The following is an 18,327-nucleotide window of genomic DNA, read 5'->3' on the forward strand; positions in this document are numbered from 1 at the left end:
CGGATTCTGACAGACAGCCCACAACAAGCCAAACATCACCACGGCGGGAGTGCTCTCTCTCTCTTGAACGCAAGTACGCAACCACTCTGACTCCAAGGCTAGGCTTCTTCACTAAGGCAACAACCAACCACAAGGCCTTCATAACCATACAATATGCCGAAGCCGGAAAGGACACACGCACAGTCGCAGACACTCATCTTATGCACAACAATCAGTTCTATCATCAATATTCAGTCGCTGCAAAGATTTAAAAAATAGCCACATGCTACTTCCTGTTGGGGCCGGACGTACGCACAATCTAAAGTACCCCTATCTGGGGAATGTGATTTACTACTCTTTCTACTCTTTCTTATGCTTATATTAGCATTAGGCTATTTGTTATGCTTAAGTACTGAGTCAAAGTGTGAGTACTCTGGCAAGAAATCTTTAAGGTACAACCACAAATTATTTTAAGTGCTATTATTCTCAGTACCCAGAGTGCTCAGTGTCTCATGTGCCAGTGGATCCATAGTACATCTGGATATGTAAGTTACAGAAGTCGTTTTTTATTGTATTTTTTATTGGTACAATTATTCTAAAAATACACTTAATTGATTAGCAGCAAAGAGCAAGCAAAAGGGTACAGACATCTAGCTACATTTGGCAAGGTTATTTTAAATGCACGTCAGAGAAACATACAAAGAATAACAATATATTTAAGCAGGCTCATACGAAAGGTAGAGAAGAGAACAGGAAATGTAGACGATACAGGATTATTTAAAACAAACGATTAATTTTAGTACGTCCAACTGTTTTTCCACCCTTTCATGTAGCTTGTAGGCATGATACTGATCATACTTTATTTATACGTATAGTGTATAATAATTAAAATTCTTATATTTTCAAATGTGTCACACATTTCTGCCATACATGCATGGCTGAATAAAGTCTTCAATATAAAATGGTCCATTGAAGGGATATTGTGGTCACACTACTGCAGTTGTAGACCACATGCAACCAGGTGTGTTTGAATGACATCACTGGCCATGGTTGAGCCCTGAGAGGAAACCACAAAATACCAAAGGCCTTTAAACTTCCCCATTTAAGACATTGAATAAAGCTCTTCATAGCATATGTGTACATATGCTTAAAATTAATGAACCGTAGGTTGCATATTGAGGTGTATATACTGTATATACATATACATTTATCCCATTGCGCGTTTCCATGTTTCGAAAACCACGACAATGAATCATCAGCGCTTTCTGTTCAATTATTTTGGCGGTTTATCGTTGGTTGCCAGGGGGAACATAGACAGATACGAAGGAGGTTCTTCATATTGCGGGGATAGAAAATCGGTGCCCATCCCGGGATTGGCGGCGAAATGCTAAACGTGGGGCCGTTGTAGCAGGAGGCCAACGACGGCGGGGCGTACTGGTCGGGGTCGAACGTCGGCGCAGAGGGCAGAGCCCCCGGAGCCGCCGGCGGAGGTGGAGGGTGGAGCACTGGGGGGTGCGCTGAGGGCTGGACCGGGGGTCCATACGGACACTTGTTGTGTGGCATGGGCTGGTAGTAAGCTGCTCCCATGGCACCTGGCGCAGCGGGGCCCGGGCCCCAGGCTGCTGGGGGCCCGGAGTCTGCTGGGGGCCTGGAGGCTGCTTGGGGCCAGAAGGCTGCTAGGGGCCCGAAGGCTGCTGAGCGGCCAAAGTCCCCCAAGAAGGGACCATAGGCTGAGGGGCTTATGGTCCCTCAGCCTATGGTCCCTCAGCAGGCCTATGGTCCCTGCTGAGGGACCCTAGGCCTGCTGATGCAGAGCTGGCTGAAAGCAGGCGGCGGGGGGAGGGAAGTCGCTGTTGCTTGGGCCCCCGTATGCTACAGCGGGGTACGGCTGGTTCATTCCCCCGGGCCCTGGGTTTAACATGAAGCTGGAAGGGACAATGACCAGTGGAAAATTGATCTCTGGGTCTGTGGCAAAGCTGATGTCCAAGTACACCTAGGGAAACGAGTACACAGTGAGATGTAAACCCAATACCCATTCATCATTTGCATGACTTTTAAATGTAAAATATATATTTGGGTAGGCCTAAATTGGGGACCATCCTACTTCCTAATGGTCAGCACTTAATTTACACAACCTTTTATGAATTTTGGCATATACTATAACCATTTGTCATCACATTGAGCTCCTACCTTAAAATTGTATTCAACTGAAAGGATTTCACAGTTCTGGATGGATAGGATCGTGTCAGGAGGGATCTTGAATGCACAAGTGACTGTTTTTTCACTTTTCTTCTCAATAACCTCCCCAACTAACTTACAGATTTCATGACAATCGAACTTTGCAAAGCCTTGCGGACCGTACCTAACATACTGATTCAAAGAGAACTTGGGGGTCATGTCTTTTGAGGATGTGTTTTTGACTTTAACAATAACTGCCACAGTTTGACCTATGGAAAAAATATATATTCAATTAACAGATTAGTCCACACATATTCACATGAAACAACTATGTTGAATTGTTTGTTGTAGTTTGTGTAGAGTAGCTGCAAACAGGGTGGTGCGGTTGGTGCAAAGCGGAAGACATGACCGCCTGTTTGAGAAGCAACATCGTGTCGTTTGTCTAACGGCCTATAGGTGGCTCGTGGTGGTTGGGTGCAAAAAGAGCCGCCACCATTGTTGGTCAATGTAAAAATGTGGTGTCATACTCTTAAATATCAAGCAAGCATACTTATATTCTTCAATCGACTAAGATCTAAGTGGTACGGTCAACTTCATGTGTATTTCCCATTTTTGTATGTGACACATAAGCTCTTCAGTTGTGTGTGTGTGTGTGTGTGTGTGTGTGTGTGTGTGTGTGTGTGTGTGTGTGTGTGTGTGTGTGTGTGTGTGTGTGTGTGTGTGTGTGTGTGTGTGTGTGTGTGTGTGTGTGTGACATTACCCGGGGCATAGACTCCGCTCTCCACAAACACCTCCATGTGTACGGATCTTTTGGAGAAGATTCCTATGTCTTTATCCACTTGGCCAACCTGGCGGGTCTATAGTAGAACATGGTGAGCAGGGACAATGTTCGTAAATGTTGACTTAACTGATCAGCTACAGGTAGGTGAACCGGTCTGATACATGACAAGCCCAAAGAATTTAAATATAGATTGGATATGTCCATAAATATCTGACCTCTGGCAATTTTTGACTCCTCCACAAACAGTTACTTTTTTAAATACTACTCCTTCTTTCCACAAACTACAACCTCAGTTTTTTGTTGAGCTGTAAAAAGTTCTGTGACATCCATTTATCTATTTCATAAATACAATGACAGAGACTTTCAACGGGGTTGTAGTCATTAGGCATTAGCGGTAGATAAATTTGAGTGTCATCAGCGTAACTGTGGTAGGCAATTGAGTGCTTCTTTATAAGTTGACCAAGCGGCAGCATGTAAAGGTTAAATAATGGTGGACCCAAGATTGAGCCCTGGGGAACTCCACAGATCAAAGATGTAGAGGAAAACCTGACTGAAAGTTGTCAAGGCAGTTGTTGAGCGTTAAAAGAGGTTTGTTGATTAAAATCAATTTTTTCAATAATTTTGCCAATGAACGGTAAGTTGGATATGGGCCTGTATATAGAAGCAGTGGGCAGCCACACAGTGCAGGGGGACCAACTCCAGGGCTCCAAGGGCACCGGCAGGAGTATTCACCTAACCCCATGGATGGTTTTCGATTTGTTAATGGAAACTAGAGCACCCAGAGGAAACCTAACTGAACACGAAAAGAACATACTGACTCCATTCAGAAAGCTACCCTCCCATTGAACCAATGACATTCTTACTGTGCCACCCAACCTGTTACCAGGTCAAATACGCCAGCCCTACATACCATCAGGAGGCTTGAAATGGCCTTCGATGCAAAGTTGATCTCCTGTTTTACATTGCTGTCCAACCTCCAGCTCCTTGAAAGCTTGGCTTCCAGTCTGTAGACGATGCTACCATGAGCCCCGTGGAAGGATGAGGGCAAACTCCTATTAAAGCACACAGAGCAGAACAAATAAAATAATCAGAACTGTCCATGTGTGAGAAAAAAGTAACGTAAGTGGCTGGTCTGTTTCAACTAATGTTAAATATAGGATGTATTGTACTGTGGAAACCAGATGAAGTTGCATTCTGGGTCTGCCCCTGTTGATAAAGCCCCATGCATGGAAATCGAAAATGAACTGAGAAGTCCCAGTCTCACATGCATTAGTGAATTTGCCAAGGGATTTAAGGCTTGGTGTATTCCGTTACCTTAATATGAATTGGATTGAGAATTAAATTACCTACCCGGATGGAATGTTGATGCTGAATTTATACGAGTGATTTCCCTTGGAGATTCGAGTGTCTGCATGAGAAATGTCATTGTGTTAAATATTTAGTTATCATGATAAGCGTATGAAAAAGGAATGCGATCATACTTGATTTTAAAATAACAGTGCACTTGAGCGTTATAGAAAGTCTTGCAACGTGTAAGCTCATTCTTAAGCTCACATGTTGAAAGGTGGAAGTCTGTGTTGCAGTTGCTTGTTGTTAATAAAAACTTAAACTGTTATCAATTGTATTAGATGTTGTTGGGTAGCACAAAATGGAATGTAAGACGAAAAAGAGGTACTATTTTAGCGGTTTGCGGTTGATTCTCATGTCCCCCACAATGCATTGCACGACGTCACGCTGGGGAGACGACAGACCACAGCCGCATTGAGACCCTTTAGAGTAGAGACTAGTAAGAGAGTGTTCAGCAGATTACACAGATAAATAGATCAATGCATAGATATTAAACAATTATTTGCCGAAGGCGAAATGAGGTGATCAATTATTCACCTCAGGCTCTGTGAATAGTGGGGAATAGCCCCCCTCTAACTAGGTAAGACTAGGCAAGAGGCTACTTTAAATATTTGCAGCGACTGAATGTTGCTGATAGAACTGTTTGTTGTGCATAAGATGAGTGTGTGCGACTGTGCATGTGTCCTTTCCGGCTTCGGCATACTACATGGTTATGAAGGCCTTATGGTTGGTTGTGGTCTTAGTAAAGCAACCTGGAGTTGGGGAGAGAGAGAGAGAGAGAGAGAGAGAGAGAGAGAGAGAGAGAGAGAGAGAGAGAGAGAGAGAGAGAGAGAGAGAGAGAGAGAGAGAGAGAGAGAGAGAGAGAGAGAGAGCGAGAGCGCTCTTGCGAGCGAGCGCACAAGCACTCTCCGCGGTGGTGATGTTTGGCTTGTTGTGGGCTGTATGTCAGCATCCGCCGGGTTAGACGAATGTGCTTTGTTTACGTGTTCAATGATGTATCTGTCTGATCGTATTTGCTGTAGGTTGATGGTTAAATAAAGTCACACCACCACAATCGGTCATACTGCAGGCACTCATTTGCAAGTGCACTGATTGCGTGTCCGTTAGGCTTTACCTGGCATTTATTCAGTCAATTGCTCTTCTAAGTGAGCCAGATTGGTGCCAATTATTGTCGTGTTTGCATTGTGATGCACAACTTTTCCTCTGCTTGTTATAAAACAACGTGCATCCAAACAACTTAGTCCGACTATGATTGGATTATTAAAATGCATGTATACACCAAGCCCCAACCACATCGAGTTCTACCAGCATCCAATGCGGAAGGGACAAACATTGCAGTAGCACCGGGTGGCCACTACGAGGTGGTACCAAAAGTGAACAATTCTTCGTTGACTCACTTGTTAAACAGCTCGCTTTTACAAACCTATTTACAGCCTGGTCCAAAAAAACTTTCTAGTCAGTATGTTTAGTTCATATCTCCATGACAACACTGAGGGGGGTTAATTGTTTTTAGCAGGCTATTTTTTATTATATGGGAGGTTAAAATGTATGAATATGGCGGAAATGGTGCGGAGTCAAACTATGACACGTTGGCGACGCTCATAAGCCAAGAGAATTGGATGCAGTTGGAATAACTGAGGTCTGCCCGGATGCTACATCCACTTTATATACTATCTATGGTATACACCTTGGTCTGAATAAAGTCTAATCGAGTTACTCAGAGTCGAATTAAGACCCCTAGATTACTCGTTTGTTGGTTGAATTAAGCGTGCATGTGAATTAAGCGTCAAACGATTGGAATCGGATCATGCGTTCTGCGCATTCTCGAGATTTCTCCCAGGGGCCGTGAGCCGGAAGTATAAGGAAACGATAGTCGTATTGTTGTCGCCGTCGGAAGCCGAGAAACTGCAATTTTTGTAAAAAGCTGTGTACAAAGGTACTGTTAAGTCAGTGGAACTAAGATTAAAGTACCAAGCCTGTCAATAATCGGTGGCCGCTTCTTTCCGACCTATAAGCAGACCCACTGCCGGTCAAAGAGAAGGGTGCTACCCCCGAGAGAACATCGGCCCTGGAGGGAACATCTCTCCTGTGCTCCTCGACTACGGTCTGGGAGCCGACATCAGAAAAGGTGTAACACTTTGATTTCACCCAAAGCTGAAATAAAATTACATGTCTTTCTAATTGTTGGTCATCAACGAGGTTGTAAAGTAGTAACTTCAGGCACATCTGTCAAAATAAACGTTTTTTTACGATCTTTATTCATTAATTGCGGCGCGGCAGATAAATATATGATATTATGAATCTTAAAGACTGCGTCAGGTTCTCAGACTCTCATTCTGAGAACCCTCTCATTCTGAGTTCTCATTCTCAAACCATTGTGGAAGTTGGTCATCAATTAACACAACATTACAACTTTATCCAAATGCAGCGGGATGGGGCTTGTATGCTAGTTGATTATTGGATGTTTAACATATCAGCAAGATAATAGACTTGATTTAGCAATGATGATGGGGGTCCCGGGTGCAGAACAAACCATGAAAGAACGAGGCAGATTGACGAGACATTCAAATATTTGATTATCTGCATTACACAGAAAGTACAAAGACAGCATGCATTTGCCATTTGACTGATATTTAATCGTACGCTCGCTTACTAAGCCTCTTCCCTCTGCACCACTCACAGTCAGTGAACAAACAGCGAGTCAGCGACTAGTGGGTCTGGGAGGAGTCGAGTCTGAGAACGAACGAGACAAACGAGAGAGAAGAATCAGTTCGGTTCGTTCTTGTTAAAGATTCGTTCATTCGAACTGATTCGGTCGCAAACGACCCATCACTAAAGGAGAAAGATTTCACAAACTGCTACGTGCGTTTACAATGAGCAAGCGAACTATTGACTCGTTCTTCCGACGTTCGGCTAGTGTGCAATAGGCCTACTTCAAACCGCATCCGACCAGTGTTCCGACAATCGCGCGAATTACATCCCGCTATCGACCAGACCCGCTATGTCGACGCCCGACCCGGACCCGATGGAAAATTAGAATTATTAGATGGAACACCGGGGAATTACACTAGGGCTATCTGGTGTTTGGCGTGGTGCTTTAGATTGTTGTGCAAAAAAAGCACATCATCCACTGTTTTAGTTGACACCTCCGCTCCTGATTAATATAGCCTATCCTATCCAGCACCGGAGAAGTCTCGCTCACAATCGCAAAACCCGCGACCGACCCGCGCTCTTCAGGCGTCCGACCTGACTCATTTCATCCAAATTGTGCGGGTCACCCGAAACAGTGCAGGACTCTGCTTCAGGTGCCATAAAGGGCTTTTCACACGGGAGGTGTTTGTCGTGCCTGATTATGCATCAATGGAGACTCGAGCGAGCGGGCAGAGGATCGAGGCTCGTCCTGTCAAGCAGCACGACAAGCGCGCACTCCCGTGAAACTGTCGCTTCCGTGCTTGTCGAACGCATGCACGCGCACACCTGGAAACCGTTGGGATAGATTAGGATCACAATAAAATGTGACGCTGAATTTGATACTGCACATTGTAATTTCTGCATCTATCAAAATATTTATCAGTGACAATTTCTGGTTGCGCCCCTAAAATTCAGTTAGGGGCCACAGTGCTCCTATGAAGTAGCCTAAGTCTGGAGCCTTAGATATATGGCATAACAAAGAATAGATTAATAATAGCTGGGTTTTTTTTACCAATATAAATGGCACAGTACCAGAGGTAGCCAGTATATGTCATTAAGAAAACTATGTTCGAAAAAACTCAAACACTGGCTGCGAATAGGAAGCGGACATCAGCTTGGTTTCACATGTCCCATCTGGTAATGCTCCTCACAGAAGACATTTGTATTCCATGAGATATTTGGAATGATTTAAAGTCCATATGGGCAAATTCATTGTTGTTTTTCTGACATGAACCTCTTGCAACTTTCTCACCACCATTCATTATTTCGAGTGGATGGTGGGAACATGTAGCCTATCGGATGCTTTGATGTTTGCAAAGACATAGACCGTCGTTTCACTTACCTTTAGTGTTTTCAGGAATCAAAAATTGTTTAAGTTTGAAGTACCTCCTGTGTGCAATATGAATGAGTTGGTATTCACCAATCTCTTGGCTCCAACGCACATTTGCGTCGGCTTTAAGTTTGACGAAAAGGGATTTAACTTTCGTATCTTTTTTCAAACACATCGTCACTGTGCCCGTTAAAGTGTCTCCCTCGGAAAACGTCCTTTCCTCGTTTAGTGCATCGTAAGTCAACGTTAAATCAGGCATTGTCGTAGTAGCGGTAACACCTTATTAAAGAACTACCCAACGCGTAAATAGCGGTTTTTTTTAGTCTATCGTCTATCGTTTGCCAGGCCCATACTAGACCTGATATCTGATTGGCATGAGCGCCTGCTTTATAGGTCCATGTCTGGTCCCCAGTACTGCAGGCTATTCACACGTCAAAAGTAAACCTCTAGCGCCGTCGGCTGTTTGATTTTGACAAGTGCTTGAAAATGCCTGGGCCCAGTTTCCCGACAACGATGGATCCACGCTCGTACGATCATTCCCACGAAGGATCTTAGACTTAGGAACCATCGTACATTTCTTTGGAGCGTTTCCCGAAACTCCTCTTAACATGAACGCGCGTGCACTGCACTAACGACGTTCGAATGTGTTGCTGTCCACTGACACGGTGCTGAAATGGGCTCTGTAGAGCGGGGGGGGGGACGCAGGAATGTCGCAGGAAAATGGGGTTAAAAAGCCGAGCTCTCTGAGTGGCCAACGACGTTCGTCGCGACGTAGGTCGCATTGGTCTCGACGCCACTTGCCCTTGGCCACCGGCTCTGGCAGGCTGACCGACTAGGTCGCGACCTTAAAAGCGTCGCGACCCTTTTTGCGGCAGATCGGTTGCCACCAACCAGAGGTATGGCTGAATGAGCGACCTGTGGCAGCCAGCCATTGTCACCATGGCTGCTACCACAACCAAAAGCCTACGTTATCAGTTAACATCTCATTGAACAGAATAAATATACGTGCGTCAGTGTAATACAAACGTAGGCCTACATAGCCTACAATAATATATAGCTTAGATATTGATAGACCAATAGGCCTTTTTATAATAAATATGGCTATTGGTCTATCCATCTATATTTAATTATTTTTAAATTGACTTTTTAATACAGTGATGTGTACAAATTTATATTGATTATATTGTCTATCAATATCTAAGCTATATATTATTGTATGTACGTTTGTATTACACTGACGCACGTATATTTATTTTGTTCAATGAGATGTTAACTGAAAATATAGGCTTTTGGTTGTGGTAGCAGCCATGGTGACTGGCTCGCTGCCACAGGTCGCTCATTCAGCCATACCTCTGGTTGGTTGCGACCGATTTGCCGCAAAAAGGGTCGCGACGCTTTTATGGTCACAACCTAGTCGGTCAGCCTGCCAGAGCCGTGGCCAGCGGCAGCCAGCGGCAGCCAGCGGCTGGCCTGTCGTCGCAGCCAGCCAACACACTAGCAAAACAAACTTTAAAAAAATGCTAACAAAGTAATTGTTGCACCTGTAGGCCTATGAGAAGCTACAGATTGTGACTTTCTATGCAGTGGTTGTCAGTTTCAGGGACGATTCTGCTTCAGCTTGTGCGTTAATCCATCGTACATCTGGGTTGTGCCAACAAGGTCATCTTTGCAGTTTACTCGTACGACTTGAGAGTCTTTTCTGACATTTCTTTGTTGATGGCTTTAACTTGGTTATCTTTGCATCATGCACAACATGGAGGCGGCCCCCTTCTCTTGTAACTACACCTATGGAGTTACAGATTTTTCTTGAAAAGAAATCAGACTTTATATCATTGGCTAGTTAAGGCGAGAAACGCAAGCACACGCTGGAAATAGATATCCTTATTAATACCAAATACATAGCAGGTAAAGGCCTGATTAGAAACCATCAAATAATAAATTAATATAACATGCAATCCATCCTTTTAATAGTTGCATATACTATATACCCCCACAATATATAATATTTATATTGTGTATTAAAAACATAGCTCTAGTTCATTTTAAGATTCATGGCTAATTGGCTATAGCTTGTGTGTGACTGAGTAATCACACACGTGCCAGTAAAGTTTAAACAAATAAATAAGTTTGTCTCCAGTATTTGTCGACCTTCTTGCGCCACCTGGCTGCTTAAGGGTGTTGGTGGGCCATCCAGCGTTGCTTCTCTTCTGTAGTAGCAGTGTTCCCCTACTTGTTCCTTAAGTACTCTATTTAAAATAAGCCACATTAGCGACAAAAAAAAAACAAAAGTAGCAAAGCTAAGTCTGAACAAAATAAAGTATATGATGTGTTTGAATGTAGAACACATTTACAGTTACAAGATGGGATCGGTGTATAGTGAGGTGACTGAAGGGTTCAAGTCCCGTGGTCAGGTGGGAGAATCCTAGCGTATGGTGGGGGACGCTCCATGAAATGTTGGCTGTTCATGGACGCAGCCTGAGCGAGGGCGTAGGGGTATGCCACTGGAAATGGTTGGATTTGTTGTGGCATTGGATAAGCCGCTTGTCCAGGAAGGGAAACCTGTACGGCGAAATTTCTCTGGGTAGATGAGATGGACCAACAGGATAAGGAGTGGGAAATGTGGAAGGGGAAGGATAGAGGTGTCCAACAGTTGTCCCTGTGGGGTATGTGACGGAAGAAACAGAATATGACGTCTGAATGAAATAACATTATCAAAATACCATAACAGCAGGATTGCAGAGAGTATTAAAAAACAATAGATCTAAGAAATTAGATATTTTTTGAAAAACAATGTCATTATAAGAAATAGTTAGATTACAGTTAAAAAATAAATGGGTGCAGGCTTATGATTATTATGGTCATGTTAAGAATAGCTTTCGCCAAATGTCATGCAGTACCTTTTCCTGCATGACATTTGGATGATGAACACTGTCCCCCACAGTGTTCATCATCCATTTCCTTTTTCACATCCATTATCCCAGGAGGCTGCGGCCCTCTGGTATGAAAGACAGATTCTTATTATTATTATTATTAGAGTACATGTAATTTAATTTTGCGCGCACACACTCACACAATAGATCCCATATCGCATCTTTTAAATATTCAAGGCCTAATAATCTTGTTCTCTATTCCTTACTCCCATACATATGCAACTTGTCATGATCATTGCACCCCACAACATAAACTGTAGACATACATTACAGAAAAATTGACATATGTGGTACAGTGTGGTACAGTGGCTCTTTAGCATTATTCGCAAACATAGTTGTCCCAAAGAATCCCGTCCGATTTTCTATGTAGTGATAGTGATTGTCATGTAGGTACAGCCATATTATTTTTGGTTGTTGTTTAGGATGCGTCTGAAACAATTCTAACTTCTTGAAGTGGAGATGAGACACAAAGAATAGATATACATATATTCTTTATACATGTTTTTGGTATCATACCACGGATGGTCCCGGCCCCAACGTTGTTCAGATCACCAAGAGCTGGTCTTGGCTTAATCCTTGGAGACAAAGTATAAAACAGACCTACCACATAACAAGGATTTGTTTTATCCCCATTGAAACACAAAACTACTAATAATAATAATAGTGATATATATATATATATATATATATATATATATATATATATATATATATATATATATATATATATATAGTGACATTTCTCAAGTTTTCCTGGTTCCAATAAACATCACTGGTGACTGACTGCAGACTAGATTCTAACAATGCTTGAGTCCAAAGAATATAATGTCCAGAAGTTTGTTGGGTTTGCAAAAAAGGTCTTGTGGTTTATTTTGTACAAAAATTAAAAAAAAACTGACTTAGAATACCTGAAAAAAAAAAAAAGGCAGGATGTGGGCTAAGCCATTGTATAACAAACTTTTTAATGTGTAATCAGCCAAACCTGGCACTCCTGTCCATCTCCTATTATATGCACACAGGCACTCAATACCTATAGAGGTCGCCAAAAACAAGCATTGCGCACAAATAATACCCAACAGAATCTCTATATCTCTCTATCTCTCTATCTCTCTCTCTATCTCTCTCTCTATCTCTCTATCTCTCTCTCTATCTCTCTATCTATCTATCTATCGATCGATGTGTGAGTTCTGTTCTGTTAAGAAAAACAGAACAGAACTCACACATCACTACATGAACACGGGTCAGAGGAACCGAGACCAACCTAGAAGGACTGCTATAAACACAGAGCTTTACCTACGGTAACGAGCTGTGTGGGTTTAATTAAGGTAACGATCTATCGATCTATAGATCTATAGATCTATAGATAGATAGATCGATCGATCGATCGGGCCAGTGGATCAGCCTTGGGGATTGACCCTACCCTTTACCACAGACCACCTCGGGCCTGTCAGACATCCTGTTGGCAATTGCCTGTCCTGGTGGTAGATAAACTACCTGTAACACTTTAACTAAATAAGTGCGTTCAAGGAGTCTGGCTCATGAAAGACATAGACTTTTTTATTACTCTCAAACAAGTTAGGAAACTAATACAAATTGGTTTGACAAAGAACACACACCCACGCACTGTTTAACCAATCACAGAGCCCCCACAACTTCCGGTCTGGGACCGGATGCACTAGCGATTCCACCAAGTTCGCAACCAGCTTAACCACACACACACACACACACACACACACACACACACACACACACACACACACACACACACACACACACACACACACACACACACACACACACACACACACACACACACACACACACACACACACACACAGTTTAGCCACTCACAGAGACCCCCAAAACTTCCTGGCCATTGCCTGTCCTGGTGGTAGATAACCCGCCTTTAACACTTTAACTAAACAGAAAATGTGGTTAGTGCAAAGTGAGGTTGAAATTATGTTTTCATAAAGACACAGTTTCAGATGTAAAGAAATGTTAAATGGCAAGTGAAGGGATCATATAAGGGATTTGATTTTTGAATAAGCAAAGAGTGGGTGATCAACCATATCATAATGCCCCAAGTTCAGTAGGACCTTGTTTCCTGGAAAGTGAAAGAAAAGAGAACAGGAAATGTCGACGATACAGGATTATTTAAAACGAACGATTAATATTAGTAAGTCCAACAGTTTTTCCACCCTTTCATGTAGCATGTAGGCATGATACTGATCATACTTTATTTATACGTATAGTGTATAATAATTAAAATTCTTATATTTTCAAATGTGTCACACATTTCTGCCATACATGCATGGCTGAATAGTCTTCAATATAAACTGGTCCATTGTAGGGATATTGAATCATCAGCGCTTTCTGTTCAATTATTTTGGCGGTTTATCGTTGGTTACCGGGGGGAATATAGACAGATATGAAGGAGGTTCTTCATTTTGTCGGGATAGAAAATCGGTGCCCATCCCCGGCATTTGCGGTGGCATGCTATACGTGGGGCCGTTGTAGCAGGAGGCCAACGACGGCGGGGCGTACTGGCCGGGGCCGAACGTCGGCGCAGAGGGCAGAGCCCCCGGAGCCGCCGGTGGAGGAGGGCCCTGGAGAACTGGGGGTTGCGCTGAGGGCTGGGCCGGGGGTCCATACGGAGACTTGTTCTGTGGCACGTGCTGGTAGTAAGCTGCTCCCACGGCACCAGTCGCAGCGGGGCCTGGGCCCCAGGCTGCTGGGGGCCCGGAGGCTGCTGGGGGCATGGAGGCTGCTTGGGGCCAGAAGGCTGCTTGGGGCCCGAAGGCTGCTTGGGGCCCGAAGGCTGCTTGGGGCCCGAAGGCTGCTTGGGGCCCGAAGGCTGCTTGGGACCCGAAGGCTACTTGGGACCCGAAGGCTGCTTGGGGCCCGAAGGCTGCTGAGCGGCCGAAGCCCCCCAAGAGGGACCATAGGCTGAGGGGCTTATGGTCCCTCAGCCTATGGTCGCTCAGCAGGCCTATGGTCCCTGCTGAGGGACCATAGGCCTGCTGATGCGGAGCTGGCTGAAAGCAGGCGGCGGGGGGAGGATTGTCGCTGTTGCTTGGGCCCCCGTATGCTACAGGGGGGTACGGCTGGTTCATTCCCCCGGGCCCTGGGTTTAACATGGAGCCGGAAGGGGCAATGACCAGTGGAAAATTGATCTCTGGGTCTGTGGCAAAGCTGATGTCCAAGTACACCTAGGGAAACGAGTACACAGTGAGATGTCAACCCAATACCCATTTATATTTGCATGACTTTTTATTGTAAAATATATATTTGGGTAGGCCTACATTGGGGAACATCCAACTTCCTAACGGTCTGCACTTTATTTACACAACCTTTTATGAATTTAGGCATATACTATAACCATTTGTCATCACATTGAGCTCCTACCTTAAAATTATATTCAACTGAAAGGATTTCACAGTTCTGGATGGATAGGATCGTGTCAGGAGGGATCTTCAATGCACAAGTGACTGTTTTTTCACTTTCCTTCTCAATAACCTCCCCAACTAACTTACAGATTTCACCACAACTGAACTTTGTAAAGCCGTGCGCACGGTACGTAACATACTGATTCAAAGAGAACTTGGGGGTCGCGTCTTTTGAGGATGTGTTTTTGGCTTTAACAGTAACTGCCACAGTTTGACCTATGGAAAAAATATAGATATTAAATTAACAGATTAGTCCACACATATTCACATGAAACAACTATGTTGAATTGTTTGTTGTAGTTTTTGTAGAGTAGCTGCAAACAGGGTGGTGCGGTTGGTGCAAAGCGGAAGACATGACCGCCTGTTTGAGAAGCAACATCGTGTAGTTTGTCTTACGGCCTATAGGTGGCTCGTGATGGTTGGGTGCAAAAAGAGCCGCCACCATTGTTGGTCAATGTAAAAATGTGGTGTCATACTCTTAAATATCTAGTAAGCATACTCTTCAATCGACTAAGATCTAAGTGGTAAGGTCAACTTCATGTGTGTTTCCCATTTTTGTATGTGACACATATGCTCTTCAGTGGTGTGTGTGTGTGTGTGTGTGTGTGTGTGTGTGTGTGTGTGTGTGTGTGTGTGTGTGTGTGTGTGTGTGTGTGTGTGTGTGTGTGTGTGTGTGTGTGTGAGACATTACCCGGGGCGTAGACTCCGCTCTCCACAAACACCTCCATGTGTACGGATCTTTTGGAGAAGATTCCTATGTCTTTATCGACTTGGCCAACCTGGCGGGTCTAGAGTAGAACATGGTGAGCAGGGACAATGATCGTAAATGTTGACTTAACTGATCAGCTACAGGTAGGTGAACCGGTCTGATACATGGCTTAAGTCACTTAAACATCCTGAAATTAGGAGGTTCCTGAAATTAGGTGGAGATACACACATGACAGTTAGTCTCAGTGATGCTAGAATGTGTCCAATGTAATTCAAATGTAGCCCAATATTGAACAATGGATGCATACAATGGTCATACTTTTGTCTATAACCTCCTTTAAGGAACTTCTTAAATCTTTATTTTTTTAAGTTTAGTTAGTCAAGCAATTCAGCTCTACCAAATGTGAATAATATCTTCTTTTAAAAAAATGTAAATTTATTTTTTATTTAAGTTAAGTGATGTTTGTCCAGAGAAGAAAAAGTAACAGTCACTTTTTTAAATACCGAATTGATCAGGAAGGAAAGTGAGGACTCTGAATTGATCCCATCACTAGGAGCAGTGGGCAGCCACACAGTGCAGGGGGGGACCCACTCCAGGGCTTTACCCTGGTGCCTAGGCCAAGGGCACCGGCAGGAGTATTCACCTAACCATGGATGGATTTCTAAATGTTGATGAAAACTAGAGCACCCGGAGAAAACCTAACTGAACACGAGAAGAACATACTGACTCCATACAGAAAGGTGCCCCCCCATTGATCCAATGACATTCTTACTGTGCCACCCATCCTGTTACCAGGTCAAGTACGCCAGGTCTACATACCATCAGGTGGCTGAAGTTCGAAATGGCCTTCGATGCAAAGTTGATCTCCTGTTTTACATTGCTGTCCAACCTCCAGCTCATTGAAAGCTTGGCTTCCAACTTGTAGACGATCTTACCAAACAACCCGCAGAAGGATGAGGGCATACTCCTATTAAAGCACACAGAGCAGAACAAATAAAATAATCAGAACTGTCCATGCGTGAGAAAAAAGTAGCGTAATTTGGCTGATGTGTTTCAACTGATGTGACATATAGGATGTATTGTACTGTGGAAACCAGAGGAATTTGCATTCTGGGTCTGCCCCTGTTAATAAAGCCCCATGGAAGTCGAAAAGGAACTGAGAAGTCCCAGTCTCACATGCATCAGAGAATTTGCCTGGGGATGTAAGGCTTGGTGCATTCTGTTACCTTAATAAGAATTGGATTGAGAATTACCTACCCGGATGGAATTTTGAAGCTGAATTTATACGAGTGATTTCCCTTGGAGATTTCAGTGTCTGCATGAGAAATGTCATTGTGTTAAATATATAGTTAGCATGATAAGAGTATGAAAAAGGAATGCGATCATACTTGATTTTTTAAAATAACTGCACTTGAGTGCTATAGAAAGTCGAGCAACGTATAAGCTCATTCTTAAGCCCACATGGTGAAAGGTTGAAGTCCGTGTTGCAGTTGCTTGTTGGTAATACAAATTTAAACTGTTATCAATTGTATTAGATGTTGTTGGGTATCACAAAACGGAATGTAAGATGAAAAGCAGGGACTATTTTAGCGGTTTGCGGTTGATTCTCATGTCCCCCACAATGCATTGCACGACGTCACGCTGGGGAGACGACAGACCACAGCCGCATTGAGACCCTTTAGAGTAGAGACTAGTCAGAGAATGTTCAGCAGATTATACAGATAAATATATAAATGCATAGATATTTAACAATTATTTGCCGAAGGCGAAATTATGTGAACAATTATTCACCTCAGGCTCTGTGAATAGTTCGGAATAGCCGCCGAGACCGAAGGTTGAGGGGGCTATTCCCAACTATTCACTGTTTTTTTTATCAATAAAAATGGCACAGTACCAGAGGTAACAAGTAGGCCTATGTCATTAAGAAAACACTCGAAAAAACTCAAACACTGGCTGCGAATAGGAAGCGGACATCAGCATGGTTTCACATGTCCCATCTGGTAATGCTGCTCACAGAAGACATTTGTATTCCATGAGATATTTGGAATGATTTAAAGTCCATATGGGCAAATTCATTGTAGTTTGTTGACATGAACCTCTTGCAACTTTCTCACCACCATTCATTATTTCGAGTGGATGGTGGGAACATGTATCGGATGCTTTGATGTTTGCAAAGACATAGACCGTCGTTTCACTTACCTTTAGTGTTTTCAGGAATCAAATATTGTTTAAGTTTAAAGTACCTCCAGTGTGCAGTATGAATGAGTTGGTTTTCACCAATCTCTTGGCTCCAACGCACATTTGCGTCGCCTTTAAGTTTGACGAAAAAGGATTTAACTTTCGTGTCTTTTTTCAAACACATCGTCACTGTGCCCGTTAAAGTGTCTCCCTCGGAAAACGTCCTTTCCTCGTTAAGTGCATCGTAAGTCAACGTTAAATCCTTTGTTGTAGGCATTGTCGTAGTAGCGGTAACACCTTATTAAAGAACTACCCAACGCATAAATTGCGTTTTTTTTTGGAATGAGGAGTCTATCGTTTGTCACGCCCATACTAGACCTGATATCTGAGTGGCACGAGCGCCTGCTTTATAGATCCATGGTCCCCAGTACTGCAGGCTATTCACACTTCGAAAGTAAACCTCTAGCGCCGTCGGCTGTTTGGTTTTGACAAGTGCTTGAAAAGACCTGGGCCCTGCAACGCGCGTGCACTGTAACGACGTTCAAATGTGTAGCTGTCCACTGACACGGTGCTGAAATGGGCTCTGTAGAGCGGGGGGGACGCAGGAATGTCGCAGGAAAATGGGGTTAAAAAGGGTTAAAATATCTCCCCATCAAGGCCAACAGCAGAGTAGTCTATGAAAATACTGGACTGCTATAATATGAATGCTAAAGATATTAAAACACAATTGACATTAGGCTTAGCCTTGCCTCACAAAG

General features: G+C 43.5%; 2 protein-coding genes across 2 annotated transcripts; both read right to left on the reverse strand.

Annotated features, from left to right (window-relative positions):
* Positions 1-541: 541 nt before the first annotated feature.
* Positions 542-8,670, reverse strand: LOC115546118 (arrestin domain-containing protein 3-like). Its single transcript, XM_030359791.1, has 6 exons — positions 8,319-8,670; positions 4,289-4,346; positions 3,849-3,990; positions 2,918-3,014; positions 2,170-2,426; positions 542-1,972 (listed from the first exon to the last, which is right to left on the reverse strand). The coding sequence occupies exons 1-6, from the start codon at positions 8,563-8,565 to the stop codon at positions 1,775-1,777; spliced, it is 999 nt and encodes a 332-aa protein (XP_030215651.1). The 5' UTR covers positions 8,566-8,670; the 3' UTR covers positions 542-1,774.
* Positions 8,671-12,777: 4,107 nt separating this feature from the next.
* LOC115546177 (arrestin domain-containing protein 3-like) lies at positions 12,778-17,923 on the reverse strand. The gene is made up of 6 exons (XM_030359876.1): positions 17,591-17,923; positions 16,649-16,706; positions 16,211-16,358; positions 15,374-15,470; positions 14,642-14,898; positions 12,778-14,445 (listed from the first exon to the last, which is right to left on the reverse strand). Exons 1-6 carry the CDS (start codon positions 17,844-17,846, stop codon positions 13,618-13,620), a joined length of 1,644 nt encoding a protein of 547 aa, XP_030215736.1. The 5' UTR covers positions 17,847-17,923; the 3' UTR covers positions 12,778-13,617.
* Between the last annotated feature and the right edge of the window lie 404 nt (positions 17,924-18,327).

Source organism: Gadus morhua, chromosome 6 (assembly GCF_902167405.1).
Source record: "Gadus morhua chromosome 6, gadMor3.0, whole genome shotgun sequence".
NCBI lineage: Eukaryota > Metazoa > Chordata > Actinopteri > Gadiformes > Gadidae > Gadus > Gadus morhua.

Excerpts from the sequence above, each read along its gene's own strand:
- LOC115546118 (XM_030359791.1), bottom strand. The coding sequence starts at position 8,565 with ATGCCTGATTTAACGTTGACTTACGATGCACTAAACGAGGAAAGGACG. Across the intron at positions 4,347-8,318 it reads GATTCCTGAAAACACTAAAG|ACACTCGAATCTCCAAGGGA; the intron begins GTAAGTGAAACG and ends TTTCTCATGCAG. Across the intron at positions 3,015-3,848 it reads CCATTTCAAGCCTCCTGATG|ACCCGCCAGGTTGGCCAAGT; the intron begins GTATGTAGGGCT and ends GTTCTACTATAG.
- LOC115546177 (XM_030359876.1), bottom strand. The coding sequence starts at position 17,846 with ATGCCTACAACAAAGGATTTAACGTTGACTTACGATGCACTTAACGAG. Across the intron at positions 16,707-17,590 it reads GATTCCTGAAAACACTAAAG|ACACTGAAATCTCCAAGGGA; the intron begins GTAAGTGAAACG and ends TTTCTCATGCAG. Across the intron at positions 15,471-16,210 it reads CGAACTTCAGCCACCTGATG|ACCCGCCAGGTTGGCCAAGT; the intron begins GTATGTAGACCT and ends GTTCTACTCTAG.